Here is a 14,878-nt window from a genome sequence, read left to right as displayed (position 1 = left end):
ACGCACAGTCAACCTGTGGAACTCATTGCCAGGGGATGTTGCGAAGGCTGAAAGCATAACTGGGTTCAAAAAAGAATTAGACAAGTTCATGTAAGATAGTTCCATCAATGGCTATTAGCCAAGATGGTCAGGGATGCAATTCCATGCTCTGGGTATTCCTAAACTTCAGACTGCCAGAAACTGGGACTATATGACAGGGGATGGATCACTTGATAAATTGCCCTGTTTTGTTCATCCCCTCTGAAGCATCTGGCATTGGCCACTGTCAGAAGACATGATACTGGAGTAGATGGACCATTGGTCTGACCCAGTATGGCTGCTCTTATGTTCTAAATTATGCCTCTACAGAAGCACTGGCTTTTCTTTTAACAACTGCTAGTTTTATTCAAATCCATTTACCACTCAGTGAGCAGCCCTGAATTGAATAGCCTATTTTCCCAGAATTCTAAGGTGCAGGGTTAAGAGGCACCATCTTGATAAATTTATTTCACAATAAAGCACAAGGGGAAACTTTTATTCCTCTTGCCTCCACTGGATTATTGATGTTGTTCTCAATACTTCTCTGAAGGCCAAACTCTGAATACAGCTGGTGCAGGAAAACTCAATGGCTCTTGTCTACCGAGTCTAAATAGAGCCATTCTGCTTGTTTCTTTGCTCGATCAACTTTCTTCAATGGCTGTTTCTAACCTCCCCTCAGTATAGTCATGCTCCTTCTAAAGCTGCTATTCTGGTCTTTGCATTGTTTCCCATTCTGAATACAGTAAATATCACACAAAAGCCAAAGATCGCAGCGCAGGAAGTTTTGATTATTTTTTTCACGTTGCTTACTTTTCAACCATGTTCACAAGGCAATCGGGTCATTCTGAGCAGTAAACTTAAAAAAAAATTACTCACATTTAATTGTCATGACATTAACCAAATGCTGGCTGCTTGAATGCCCAGGCACAAGGCGCTCCAGCCATCAGTCGGTGACAGGGTAGAATTAATACCAATTCCCCAGCAAGCAAGGGAAGTGGTTCTAGATTCAATCAAGAGGAGGAACTCTCATCACCCCAGTGAAAAAAGAGGGGAAGCTGCTCCTCCAAGCCAGGGAGAGGAGGGGAGCTGAAACCCAAGCTGGGGAGGTATGTTTCCTGTGGTGAATGGTAGCTTGCTTTGAATTACGGTTATAAAGAGTTGCTCCTAATAAAAGACCTTGCTGCTTTGTCCAGTTTCTTCTGAGTTGCCCCACCAGCTTCCTTCAGGCATTTTGTATGGTGCTCATCACTGTGATATCTGAGTGTCTTATTCAAGTTTGGCTATGGTTAAGCATTCCCTTTTCCCCAGGTTGTCCCCTACTTAATCAGGGTCTTGGCTTACAAGACTGTTTCCTGAATGGGGCATTTTGTTGGCCGATGTGGGACTGGGGCTAAAGCATTGAGCAGTGTCATGCAGAATGTATTTTTTTTATCCATCTGTGCAGGATAAATGCAGTACAATTAAAGTGTGGTGCCCAGATTAACTGACTGCAATGTTTCCAGGGCGCAGACATAAACTGAACCTGGAACACTTGCCCCTATGCTAGACTATGCTCCTCTTTCGTGCCAATCTGATGTACACTGCAAGCTTATTATTAATTGTTTATATGCTAGTAGCTCTTTGAGCCCCCAGCCAAGACTTGAATCCCATTGTACAAGGCACTCTACATACACTGATAAGAGACAGTTCCTGCCTCAAAGAACTTGTGATCTAAACAAACAAGAAAAAGGAAGTATTTTACAGGTGGGAAACTGAGGCCCAGACATAAGTGACTTGCCCAAGGGCACAAAGGAAGTCTGTAGCAAAGATGGGAAATGAATCCACATTGCTTGAATCCCAATCCAGTGTCTTAACTAGAAAACTGTAATTCCTTTGCTGCTATTGAAATTCTAGGTAAGCTCTGCTTTGTTATTTTTCTTTACAGAAATGAATTTTAAACTACTAAATGCATGAACAGATTTATAATAAGACCAGAATGGGAATTATGGTGAAGAGCTGAGCAGTGAAGGCGACAGAGATAAATGACCATTAATAATGATGAAAAAATACAATTGATCTTTTTCCTTAAAACTAAGATGAAGGATAGGAACAGAATATGAAAATCGGCAGTTCTTTTGTTTCAACGGGAGTTTTGCATGAGCAAGGAGTGTACATTTGGGCCAGCTGTTCATGGAATAAATTCATCTAGGCCAATTTAAACCAACTGAGAGATCTGGTGCTTGGCTTTTAACTGATGTATCTGATCGGAACATGGCCAATATCTGCCACTAGAAGGCAGCATATACTTACACATTTAGGGGGATAATGTAGACAGCCTCTGTGCCCGGGCAGGCTGGAGATTTTTGTTATGAAATCCATCTTTCTTTATTATCACTGTGAGGCAAAGTTATAGGCTGAAGTGCCATTTGTTTTAGATTGGAATGCAAATTCCTGAGACAGAGTCCTGCCCAATGAGAATCCTCTGGCATTTATGTAGTCCAGAGCTAGGAGCTAGGAAGGACGTTTTCTTATAAATCCAGCATATTTTTTTAACATTAATATTTCTGCCGATGAAATATTTGCTCTGTAGTGTGGGGAAAAAAGTTGAAATGTGCTTCCAGAGGAATAGAATTCATGGTCTCATTGAAGAATTGCCCCTCAGTATTCTGTGTATGACACAATGAACGGAACTGACCTCTTCTGACGCTGGAAGAAGTGTGGGCTAGTCTTCGCATGGATTGGGATTGGGAGCCAGGGGACTTGGATTCTATTTCCAGCTCTGCCCACTGACCTGCCACATGATCCTGGGCAAATCTGTCTGGGCCTCTGTTTTTCCTCCCCGACTGAGTGGCAGAGCAAATGGTGGTGTAAATGGAGGCAGGATAGTATAACTTGCACTAGCATTCAGTGTGTGTGTGTTTGCGCATGTGCAAAACAAGTGTGACACTCGTGTTGTGGGGGCAGGAAAAGCAACAGACAGGAGAGTGCATGATCAAGTAAAGGGAAGATTGTTAAACTTTTTAGGGCAGGGTCTGTAACTTAATATGTGTTTGTGCAGCACACAGCACACTGGAGCCTTGACTCTGTGTAGGGCATACAGATGCTACTGGAATACCAATAGTCATTGCAGGTGAAATGCAGAATACTAAACTGAGGTCTCCCGGTTCATCTTTGAATTAAACAATAGTAAAGCAAGGAAAATAATGTGATTATCCTGTATTGACTAAGTGTTGCTTTATTCCTGATATCGGATCAAATTCTGCACTGAATCATACCCTGTTTGTTCATGCAACCCCGTTATCTTATATGAGGGTATAACTCAGCTGGCATTTCTGCCAATACTATTTTTATAGCCATCCCACAATATTCTAAACTATCTTAAAACACTCAAACAGCAGCTATTATTTCCTATTTTTTACTATCTGGAAGCTAAACACACGGTACTGTTGAAAACTAGACAAAAAACATTGGCTGGTTTCAAGAAGCCCAGAGTCCCTGACAATAATAATACCTAGCTCCTCTGATAGCACTTACGGCCAGAGACCTCAGTGCGCTATAAAGGAGGTCAGCATCACTAGCCCAGTTTTACAGATGGGGAAACTGAGGTGCAGAGAGGCTTGTCCAAATTCACCCAGCAGATCAGCGGCAGAGCCAGCAACAGAACAGAGGTCCCCTGAATCCCAGTGCAGTGCTCTGTCCACTAGGTTCCACTGCCTCTCTCTGAACATTTCCAATGTAATGCAAAAGAAAGTCTGACAAATTTGTATACTGAGAAGCCGAGTATTTGAGAAAATCAAATTACTTTGCATTCGACGCAAAAATGTTTTGATAGGAAGTGCTTTCCTTGAGAAAGGGCATTGTTGCTGTTATCAAAACCAATCCCTAGCTCACAGGTGGGGTAAGCCTTGTCTGTAAAGTGCTTTGGGATCCTCAGATGAAAGGTGCCAGGTATTACTGTTATTGCCAGAGGCGGGTGGGCGGGGGGAGGAGAGAGTGAGAGGCAGAGGTGCACATCCACAGACAAGCATATCCCGATAATCAAATTACTCCCCTTTAAGTGCTGCCTGGTTACCATCTCATGAAAGAAATCTCCTGCATTCCTCCCCTTTAATCTCAGTTTATTGCTAGCACCAGACCAGTCTCTAATCCCCGCAGACCTGTAGGAGTGGAACAGGAGTCAGAACAGGAGCTGCTTCATCTGTGATCATTTGGGTAAGCGAAACATATTTTCTTAATAACCGTTTGCCTTCCTTGCCTGTTCTGTGCACAAGACTTTAGGTTCTGTACAGTATTTTCTGTTTTAAGATCACTTTTATTATGTCATAACAAAAGGAGTGGAGTACAGCGTTGCAGAGGTGGTTAATCTAATATTTCTCAGCTCTCATATGTTACACGTGTGACCTCATATAATATGGGTGGTACAGTTTTACTTGTAAACTATTTAAACTAATCTGTTTACCTGGAAAATGTGATTCAGCAGAAGTTCATCCCTGACTCCAAATTAATCCACTGCTTTGATATCAGTAGCATAGTTGGATGAATATAAGATGTTTAATGTAGGTTTGGTTTTAATGCATAACAGCTGGGTCTCTCTGCTGTTCACTTCCTCATTATGCTGTCCCCTAAATGTGTCTAACACTGTCTGTGTCTGTTCATTCATTTACATGCAGAACAATTATTTTGTTGCATTTTACAAAGGAAATCCTTTTGACCCTGTATTCCCACCCCATCCTCTTTTGTATGTACTTTTTGTTCTAAAGATAAAACCACCTCTTCATTTCCCCCCTCTCATGCATTGCTGTCGCAAGATTATGAATCAAGTGTTACGGCAGTTTTGTTAAGGAAATTCAGAAGAAGAATGTCTGCAGATGGATCTGCTGCTGTGTGATACGAAAGCTGAACCAATTTCTCAGGGAAATATTTAAGCAAGATCATAACAACACATTAAATTCTAAGCGGTGATGCGTCATTCCCTGGATCAGACTGTACAAAGCAGCAGTCCGGTTTATTGCTCTAGTCTCTGAAAGAGCAAAAAGGTTAGGCATGACAATTGAAATTACTTGTCATTTACAACACAGACACTTGTCAGCCTGGAGTAGCAGAAGGGATCGATATTATACAGTCCTGCATGGTTAATGAATTCATTGTTGTGTGGTGGCTAAATACATTAAAATAATACTTAGCACTTCAAAAGCCTTTACAAGCAGTAACTACTTAATGAGTATTTCCATTTTATTATGCAAACTCAATATCCTGAAAATAAAAAGAAAGCCTATTGTTCTTGCATTGCCAAAGGGGTATGGAAAAGATGAACATAGAAGTCTTTTCTCACTCTGACATCTAGGATTCTATAAGAATGTATTTTCCAAGCACGTATTGAGTCTATTCTGCTCCTGTTCTTTCTTTCCCTGTGTGTTTTCCATTGATGCGAATGGAAGATACACAGAAAACAAAAGGATAATACACATACTAATAGAGTGTCAAGAAGAGATTGACAGAAGGAATATAAGTGTATGTTAAGTATAGATATAACACATATATGCAAAATCATTAGAAAAATATGCCAGGCCAAGCACAAAATCTTCTTGTCCAATTTTTACCATGATATTTTACTTCTCCGTGGAAAAATAAAACTAACACAAACAAGTGAGTAGAATTAGTAAGTATTTATTTGTATTGCGGTAGTGGTCTCAGGCAAGATCAAGGTTTGCACTAAGCACTGAATGAACTAAGTAAAACAAAGACAGTCTCTGTCCCACACCACACCACTTTCTAGGATTAGGGCAAATTACAAGAGGTGCATAAACAGACCAGTGAGGGAAGGGTGGAGGACAAGGTAAGAGTGAAGATAGGTGAATTGCATAAATCGCCAGCCGCAGGTCGGAGTCGTCCAGGGATTTTTGCAAGGCTTCTGTGTTGTGTGCAATGTCCTTGTGAGACTAGTTCTTTAGTAAATGTCTGGCCGGGGGGAGGAAGACTTTTGAAAGTCTCTATGTTCTGCCATGAGACGAGGCAGATGGGCTCTTTGTCAAGTACTTACCCAGCCCCCATATCTTGGCACCCCATAAACATTCAATGTATTTAGCTCACAGTAATGCCTCCTATGCCACTGCTCCCCACTCTGGGGCAGGTAGGAGAACTGGGATGGGAAGTGACTGGCTCAGTCACACAAGCTGGCCTGTGGCAAAGCATGAAATGGAATCTGGATCTCCTGAGTCCCTGTCCCAACCCATCCCTAAAGCACAAGATCATCCTGCCTCTCCCCAGGCACAGACAGGCAAAAAGTAACTGCCCCCATAAAATAGAGGGGGTAGGAGGGGAAGCTAATCATATGATCAGATGAATGATAAAGGAATATACAGACACATGATTCCTTATCTAAAAACAGTATCCGTTAAAAAAAACCTGTTGCAAATAGAATTAAGTATAACCCTCCCCCCTGGAAAGATCTAGTCTGAATGAGCAACCATCAGGCAACACAAAACTAGTATTCTAATGGGTGTAAGCAATAGAGAGAGTACATTGTGCACGCAGATATTGACTTGATCTGTTAGCAGGGAGTGCTGGAGAGGGGCAGGGTATGAGCTCAGAGGTGGTTTCACGTGTCATAATTCTGCAATTGCCTGGTAGGTTTCAGATGAGTACTCAGCCGGGGATCACACTGAGCCCAAGTGCTCTTTTGAACGTCACATGTTGGATCTCCTTTGTTTCTGGCTTGGGGACTGTCTCATTTGTTCTTCAGTAAAAAGAAGAACAGGAGTACTTGTGGCACCTTAGAGACTAACAAATTTATTAGAGCATAAGATTCATAGATTCATAGATTATAGGACTGGAAGGGACCTCGAGAGGTCATCGAGTCCAGTCCCCTGTCCGCATGCATCCAAAGAAGTGGGCTGTAGTCCACGAAAGCTTATGCTCTAATAAATTTGTTAGTCTCTAAGGTGCCACAAGTACTCCTGTTCTTCTTTTTGCGGATACACACTAACACGGCTGCTACTCTGAAACTTGTTCTTCAGTGTGGCACACAGCTGGGTCCCAAACGTCCCAGGGAAGGGGCTCCCTTTCTCTTGCACAGCTCACTGCCTCACTCACGTTTGGATACTGTCTCCCATTTTTTTCACAAGCTGAATACAAGCAAGCCTGAACTGCTGGCCAGTGGCTTCCCCGCTGCTTCTCAGATAAGAACATATAAACATAAGAATATAAGAAAGGCCGTACCGGATCAGACCAAAGGTCCATCTAGCCCAGTATCCTGTCTACCGACAGTGGTCAATGCCAGGTGCCCCAGAGGGAGTGAACCTAACAGGCAATGATCAAGTGATCTCTCTCCTGCCATCCATCTCCATCCTCTGACAGACAGAGGCTAGGGACACCATTCCTTACCCGTCCTGGCTAATAGCCATTAAAGGACTTAACCACCATGAATTTATCCAGTTCTCTTTTAAACGCTGTTATAGTCCTAGCCTTCACAACCTCCTCAGGCAAGGAGTTCCACAAGTTGACTGTACGCTGCGTGAAGAAGAACTTCCTTGTATTTGTTTTAAACCTGCTGCCTATTAATTTCATTTGGTGACCTTAGTTCTTGTATTATGGGAATAAGTAAATAACTTTTCCTTCTCCACTTTCTCCACATCACTCATGATTTTATATACCTCTATCATATCCCCCCTTAGTCTCCTCTTTTCCAAGCTGAAGAGTCCTAGCCTCTTTAATCTCTCCTCATATGGGACCCGTTCCAAACCCTTAATCATTTTAGTTGCCCTTTTCTGAACCTTTTCTAGTGCCAGTATATCTTTTTTGAGATGAGGAGACCACATCTGTACGCAGTATTCGAGATGAGGGCGTACCATCGATTTATATAAGGGCAATAATATATTCTCGGTCTTATTCTCTATCCCCTTTTTAATGATTCCTAACATCCTGTTTGCTTTTTTGACCGCCTCTGCACACTGTGTGGACATTTGCAGAGAACTATCCACGATGACTCCAAGATCTTTTTCCTGAGTTATTGTAGCTAAATTAGCCCCCATCATATTGTATGTATAGTTGGGGTTATTTTTTCCAATGTGCATTACTTTACATTTATCTACATTAAATTTCATTTGCCATTTTGTTGCCCAATCACTTAGTTTTGTGAGATCTTTTTGAAGTTCTTCACAGTCTGCTTTGGACTTAACTATCTTTAGCAGTTTAGTATCATCTGCAAACTTTGCCACCTCACTGTTTACCCCTTTCTCCAGATCATTTACATTTGAGTTCTTTCAGAACTCTTGGGTGAATGCCATCTGGTCCCGGTGACTTGTTAATGTTAAGTTTATCAATTAATTCCAAAACCTCCTCTCATGACACTTCAATCCGTGACAGTTCCTCAGATTTGTCACCTACAAAAGCCAACTCAGGTTTGGGAATCTCCCTAACATCCTCAGATGTTCCGTTTCATGGCCTAGCCCAACCATCTCTCAGGAGCTTAGCATCCTGCTGGAGCCCATGTGAGTTGGCTGCCTGCTCCATGTCATGGGAATGCCCGGCTGGGAGCTTTCCACACACTGGCTAGTCAAGATGTCATTCCTCACCTGTTATGGGGGCATGCGTAGTTCTGTTCCAGTGTTACCTACAACTCCTTTGCTGCTCTGATGACAGCTGTGCAGTGGCCGGTGAGAAAAGGAATTAATGGCTGTTAGTCCATTTCCTCATGGACAGGTGATGACGTCACATAAATCACCATTATAGCTGGAACCAAATGGCACCTGTGGAGCACAATGATTGGATGGGATTGGGGTGCGTCCCTTTGGGGAAGAGAGGAGGCATATCGGGAGGGTAAGGTGCTGCTGGTGGCTAATCTAAGTGCTAGAATTGGGCCAATAATTCATAATCATTATTTTGACCAATTTCCTCCCCCCCCTCCGCCCCCTCCCGGATACAAAGCAATGATCTTCATCATTCAGATTTATTCAAGCTTTGCAACTTTTACATTTGGATACATCATATGAAACTCACTTTCAGTCAGTCCTTCAGCATTCATGCTTAAAATCCATTTCTGCGAGTGATTTTTCAGAGAGCAAAGGTGAAAGTGTTGAAAGAACGGTCTTGAATGAAAACCTGCTTACGAATTCAAACAAATATATGCAGACAATGTTTTGCACTAATTGCTCCACGCTGCTAAGAACTCTCCATCAGCACTAATTAAATAAACCGCAAAATAGGGCTGCTGTCCACAGGACTTGCATTGAACTGTCTGAACACATCAGAATCTATAAAGTGGATAAAAACTAAGTCTGATTTGGCCGTTAAAGAGCGTATAGACTGAAGCTGTCATTCTTTTGCAGCTCAGTCAATTTCTCTTTCAACAAAGTTGAATTAACCTTTGAAATCTCATGTTAGGGATCTGAAAATCATTGTAGCTCTGTTAATTAAGGTAACAAAATCAGCTTGGCAGGAATCAAAAATCTAAGCTAACTGTCATGAGACATTATTTGCCAGCCTCTTTTTTGCTTTGGTGCTCTCTGTCTCTTCTGAACACTTATTTTTTCTTTAACAAAAGACTCCATTTTGTCTCCCAAAGATTCAGCCATGTCTTAAAGTCTTTTATGGAACGATGTGATTGATCGTGAGTAGTGAGAAATGGAGTGTCTTAAAGGCAGTGCTTTCAGCATGCAATCTGATTCTGCTAAACGGAGAATTTTCAATGCATTTCCTTAGTACGCTTGGCATGGGGGAGTCTCCTCCAGTATCCAAGGTCAATGTTGGTTCCAAAGTTCTCTTCTCAACTCAGTTGAGAGCCTCATTGATCATTTTCTAATATATTTCCCTCTCTGGACTGTTAGATTTGATCTTATTAAGAATACTCATAGAATCATAGAATATTAGGGTTGGAAGAGACCTCAGGAGGTCATCTAGTCCACTCCGCTGCTCAAAGCAGGACCAACACCCACTAAATCTTCCCAGCCAGGGTTTTGTCAAGCCGGGCCTTAAAAACCTCTGAGGATGGAGATTCCACCACCTCCCTAGGGAGCCCATTCCAGTGCTTCACCACCCTCCTAGTGAAATAGTGTTTCCTAATATCCAACCTAGATCTCCCCCACTGCAACTTGAGACCATTGCTTCTTGTTCTGTCATCTGCCACCACTGAGAACAGCCGAGCTCCATCCTCTTTGGAACCCCTCTCCCCCCTTGAGGTAGCTGAAGGCTGCTATCAAATCCCCCCTCACTCTTCTCTTCTGCAGCCTAAGTAACCCCAGTTCCCTCAGCCTCTCCTCGTTAGTCATGTGCCCCAGCCCCCTAATAAGTTTCATTGCCCTCCGCTGGACTATCTCCAATTTGTCCACATCCCTTCTGTAGTGTGGGGACCAAAACTGGACGCAATACTCCAGGTGTGGGCTCACCAGTGCCGAATAGAGGGAAATAATCACTTCCTTTGATCTGCTGGCAATGCTCCTACTAATACAGCCCAATATGCCGTTGGCCTTCTTGGCAACAAGGGCACACTGTTGCCTCATATCCAGCTTCTTATCACACAGCTTTAGCCATTATATATTCAGCAAAATATAAACATTTGTAATTGCCAGTCTCTCACATTAGTCATTAAATGAATATCCCCAAATGACAAGTCCCACCATATGAGTGCTAAATTCTTAGCCAAGATGTCTAATATTAACTGAAATGCACATTTGGAATCTGATGCAATTTGATATGTAAGATCCAATAGAACTTGAAGTCTCATCTTGTTAGTGGCTGTGAGTGGAGTGCACTGGTAATTTTCAAGGAGAGTGATTATTTTGTGTCAAATTCTCAGAAAAACAATTTTCCTTTTAAAGGGGTACAATTTGTACTTGCATTTTTGTACTGGCAATTGTGGGTAAAATTATTTCATCATTCTACCTGGTAGTCACATGATTTGCACCAACAGTTTATTTTGTGGATGCAAAATTGACTTCCTTGCATCTTGGCTTTGACAGAGCCAAAAGGAAATGTTCAAAAATCTCTAAAAGAGAGGTTTCACAGTGGTAGTCTGTATCCACAAAAAGAACGAAGAGTACTTGTGGCACCTTAGAGATGAACAATAAATAAATAAATTTGTTAGTCTCTAAGGTGCCGCAAGTACTCGAAAAGAGAATCCAAGCAAATGGGTACTTTGCAGGACACTATGCAGAGGTTTAAGTTTTACACACCACTAGCTCCTGCTCTTGATACTGTGAATACCTGACCGCTCAACCAGTGCTCTTCCCCTCTTTCTGGCAGAATTCCCCGCTTCAGCTCTGGAGAAAATGGGCCGCAAGGAAGTGGATGACACCCGTTCCTGGAAGAAACCGACCAACAACATCCGAAAAACATTTATCTTCATGGAGGCACTAGGATCGTGAGTACCAAGTATCATGGCTAATCTCTGGCCTCCTCCAAATTGGAAGCAAGGCTTTTACAAGCTAGAACGTGTGGTAGAAGGAGTAAAGCACATGTTACTTAAGCAAGAAAGAGATGCACTTTAAATAAAGTGAAGAATAAAACTGTTTATTTAGTAATGGAAGGTTCGGACAATCTTTGGGAAATAACATCTTTACGTGACACTAGGACAGGTGTGGCAATTTCCTCCAAACATTTGAAATGTATTTACACCTTTTGTACCCCTGCCTCTCAACTGCATTTCAAAGGCTTCACTGTCTCTCCATCTCCCATTAATTTCTATATCTGCCAGCATGAGAGACATCCAAAATTGAGGACAGATCTGAGAGTCAGGAAGTCCTGAATTCTAATCCGAGCCTTGACAGGAATGACCTCTCTGGTGTAGAATGAGTCCCTTAATCTCTCTGCCTGTTTTCCTGGGAGATGAAGGGAGGTTGTGCCCTCTTGATCCTGGGTGAGAACATTTGGTAATAGGGCAAAAAATCACTGGCAGTTGTACAATCCCAAAGTGTTTCATGCTATTTTCATTAATTTATGTTTGTAAAATGCTTTGAACTACTTTGATGAAAGGTGCTGGAGATGTGCAGTGCAAGAATATTTATGTATAGTTATTTGATTATTTTGCTATCGTTTTTGTTGTGTGTGTATGTGTGTGAGACCTCCTGCCTACACACCGGCTCACACACACAGTTCTCTTGCCACCAGCACCTTCTTGTCCATAAGGATCAAATTCTGAAAGGCAGCCTTTACGTTTGCAACTTCCCCCACATTTACACATGCAAAACAGAGGAGTAAGATGTCAATCCAGTTTGCTCATGTAAATGTGGAGCCTTGCTTAGAACCATGTTGAAACCTTGGTCCTTATCTGCAGTAAGAAAACTGATGCCTTTCTTAGCTAAACATACTCAGATCCGCTGTGCTTCTGCCTAGCACATGGATTTCAGGATGCAGACTGTACTTGACGTGCACAGATTAGAGTACTCATAGTTCAGTATAGCTACAGTCAATACTTGCATTGCAAAGAGCAATCCCATTTCCAATTTCATGTAAGAAAAAAAGCAGGTGCCCAAGCCAGTTACTGAATGGCTGTATCTGCACGAAGCTTTCCTCTGAAAACAATCCCCATTGCTCTAGCACTGGTGCAAACCCCAGTGTATACAAGATGCCTGGGTTTAGGCAACGTGTGGTCTATATCTCCTTGGAGCAGGCCTGCTCAGGAATGTGCCTCCAAAGCTGCCTCAAATGCAATGTCACCTCCCAGCTCTCTGCTCCGTTTGAGTGAAAAGTAATATGGAAGCTGCCTGGAGGCATGCTGGGGTGACCAGATGTCCTGATTTTATAGGGACAGTCCCGATTTTGGGGTCTTTTTCTTATATAGGCACTTATTACCCCCCACCCCTGTCCCGATTTTTAACACTTGCTGTCTGGTCACTCTAGCCTCAGCTAGCACTAGGAATTTATCTGTACAAAATCCTGCCTGCGCATTCCTATGTGGTGCTGGGTGACATCTTCTTTCTGCACACTTCTGTTTTGTATGCCTGTGTCCCTTTAAGGCCAACATGCTATAATAACCTGTGAACTGCAGAATCTTGGCATTGTATCAGCCACTGAAGGGTTTGAAGCCTGCTGTGATAGCTGTGGTGTTCGTTCTGGACCTTTCCTCTAGATTCACACGAGAGTGCACGCTTCATTCACAACTCTCAGTCTGCTAGAGAGAGGTAATGTTTTCTATTGCTTAAAACAGGAGGCTGGGAGTCAGGACACTTGGGGTCTGTTCCTGGTCTTGAGACGGGATTGTTATCCAATAGTTAGAGCAAGGGAATGGGAGACAAGACTGCTGAGGTCTACTCCTGGCATTGCCTTGCTGTGCAAATGTAAGGAGGCAGTTTAGATGTGCCTGTCTTCTCCAAAGGGTTTTACCAATTTCCTTGGACTATGAATAGAGTGGTGGTGGTGATGATATCCTAGAGTAGTGGTTCTCAACCAGGGGAGTACGTCTACCCTTGGGGGTACTCAGAGGTCTTCCAGGGAGCACATCAACTCATCTTGGTAGCATAGTGGGCACGGTAAACACCCTGCAAGGCTTAGAGACCTTGATTCAATTCTTCCCTGGGCTGTATGCGAAGCAATCTGAACTGACAACCATGAAGCTTTCTTGTTGATGCTGTTCCACTTTAATTATCTGTTAATTGGGCCAAAGCAAGACTTAAGCCTAAGAAGCTCTCTGTGGTGTAGTGGTCACAGCACTTACCTGGGATGTTGGCCTGCTTGGCTGAAATCCCTGCTATAGCAGCAAAGGTGTTTCATTTGAACAGGGAGCTCCCTCAGTCTTGCCTGTTGGTGCTGTTCCCCTTTACTTAACTATGAATTGGGATAGGTGAAGGGCTAGGATCACTCTATAGTCCAGCAGTTGGGTGCTTGCTTAGGAAGTGGGAGATCCTTGGATTTCCTCCCTCTGCACCTTTAGAAGGGTTTTGAATGGGGAAATCCCAACTCCCAGGTATAGGGCTTGCTTTGGCTCAATTAACAGTTAATTAAAGTGGAACAACTTCAACAGGAAAGACTAAAGGAGCCCTACCTCAAAGTCCAGCACTTAGGACATTCACTTGTGATGTAGGAGAATGCTGCTTAAATCCCTTCTCAGCAAACAGAAGGGGGATTGAACCAAACTCTCCCATAGTTTGGGTCAGTGGTTCTCAGCCAAGGGTATATGTACCCCTGGGGGTACTCAGAGGTCTTCCAGGGGGTACTCAACTCATCTAGATCCGTGTTGCTCAACTGGGGGGGGTGCAGCCCCCAGGGCGGGTCATGGGACAGGTTGAGGGGGATTGCAAGTGCAGGGCTGCAAGTAGTAGGGGTGGCAAGAGGGCAATTGCCTGCGACCCCATGCCACAGGTGGCCACGCAAAGCTGTTACATGCTTCAGCCCCCGGCAGCAGGTCTTGGGCTTCAGACAAGGCTCACAAGTGAAAAACAGGCTCGGGTATCACACTGAAATATAAGTACAGGAATGTGACCAGGATCCTGGGGGGGCACACTCAGATTGCTTAATCAGAGCAACCTGCAAAGAATGGGGCAGACATCCCCAAAACTGGTGGCTATCTCTAATAATTAAATTCACCAATCCAGCCACAAAACAGCTTCTACAATACCTTACTGGTCACCCAGAAGCCAAAAATACAGTTCCCTGAAAACAATCCAGCCTTCGGATCCCACCCAGTCAGCCAAGTCAAATCATATATAAAGTTCTAACAATCCCAAGGGATTGGACACAGCACCAGGTCAATGAAAATTTCAGCTCTTACCCAAATACACGCTTACAGCCAATTCTTATTAACTAAACTAAGGTTTATTCAAAAAGAAAAGAGAGAGTATTTGTTCATATCCGTATGTATAACGATCTTTTAACCAAGTTCTTAGGTCAGTTTCATAGTAGAGATGGTGAGCTGCTGAGTTGCAAAAAGTTCTTTCAGAATCAGTGCCAC

The 14,878-nt window shown here is 43.0% G+C and overlaps 1 protein-coding gene across 1 annotated transcript in view; it reads left to right on the top strand.

Moving 5' to 3' along the window:
* Positions 1-4,121: 4,121 nt before the first annotated feature.
* The window catches only part of CAMK1G (calcium/calmodulin dependent protein kinase IG), a 32,795-nt gene continuing 22,038 nt past the window's right edge, over positions 4,122-14,878 (top strand). Inside the window, exons 1-2 of the mRNA XM_054026455.1 lie at positions 4,122-4,209; positions 11,236-11,353. Coding sequence (XP_053882430.1) covers positions 11,262-11,353 — 92 coding nt within the window. The 5' untranslated portion in view covers positions 4,122-4,209; positions 11,236-11,261. The remainder of the gene's footprint in view (positions 4,210-11,235; positions 11,354-14,878) is intronic.

The sequence above is a fragment of the Malaclemys terrapin genome, chromosome 4 (assembly GCF_027887155.1).
Source record: "Malaclemys terrapin pileata isolate rMalTer1 chromosome 4, rMalTer1.hap1, whole genome shotgun sequence".
NCBI classification, from domain to species: domain Eukaryota; kingdom Metazoa; phylum Chordata; order Testudines; family Emydidae; genus Malaclemys; species Malaclemys terrapin.
This window is presented reverse-complemented; position numbering and strand designations above follow the sequence as displayed.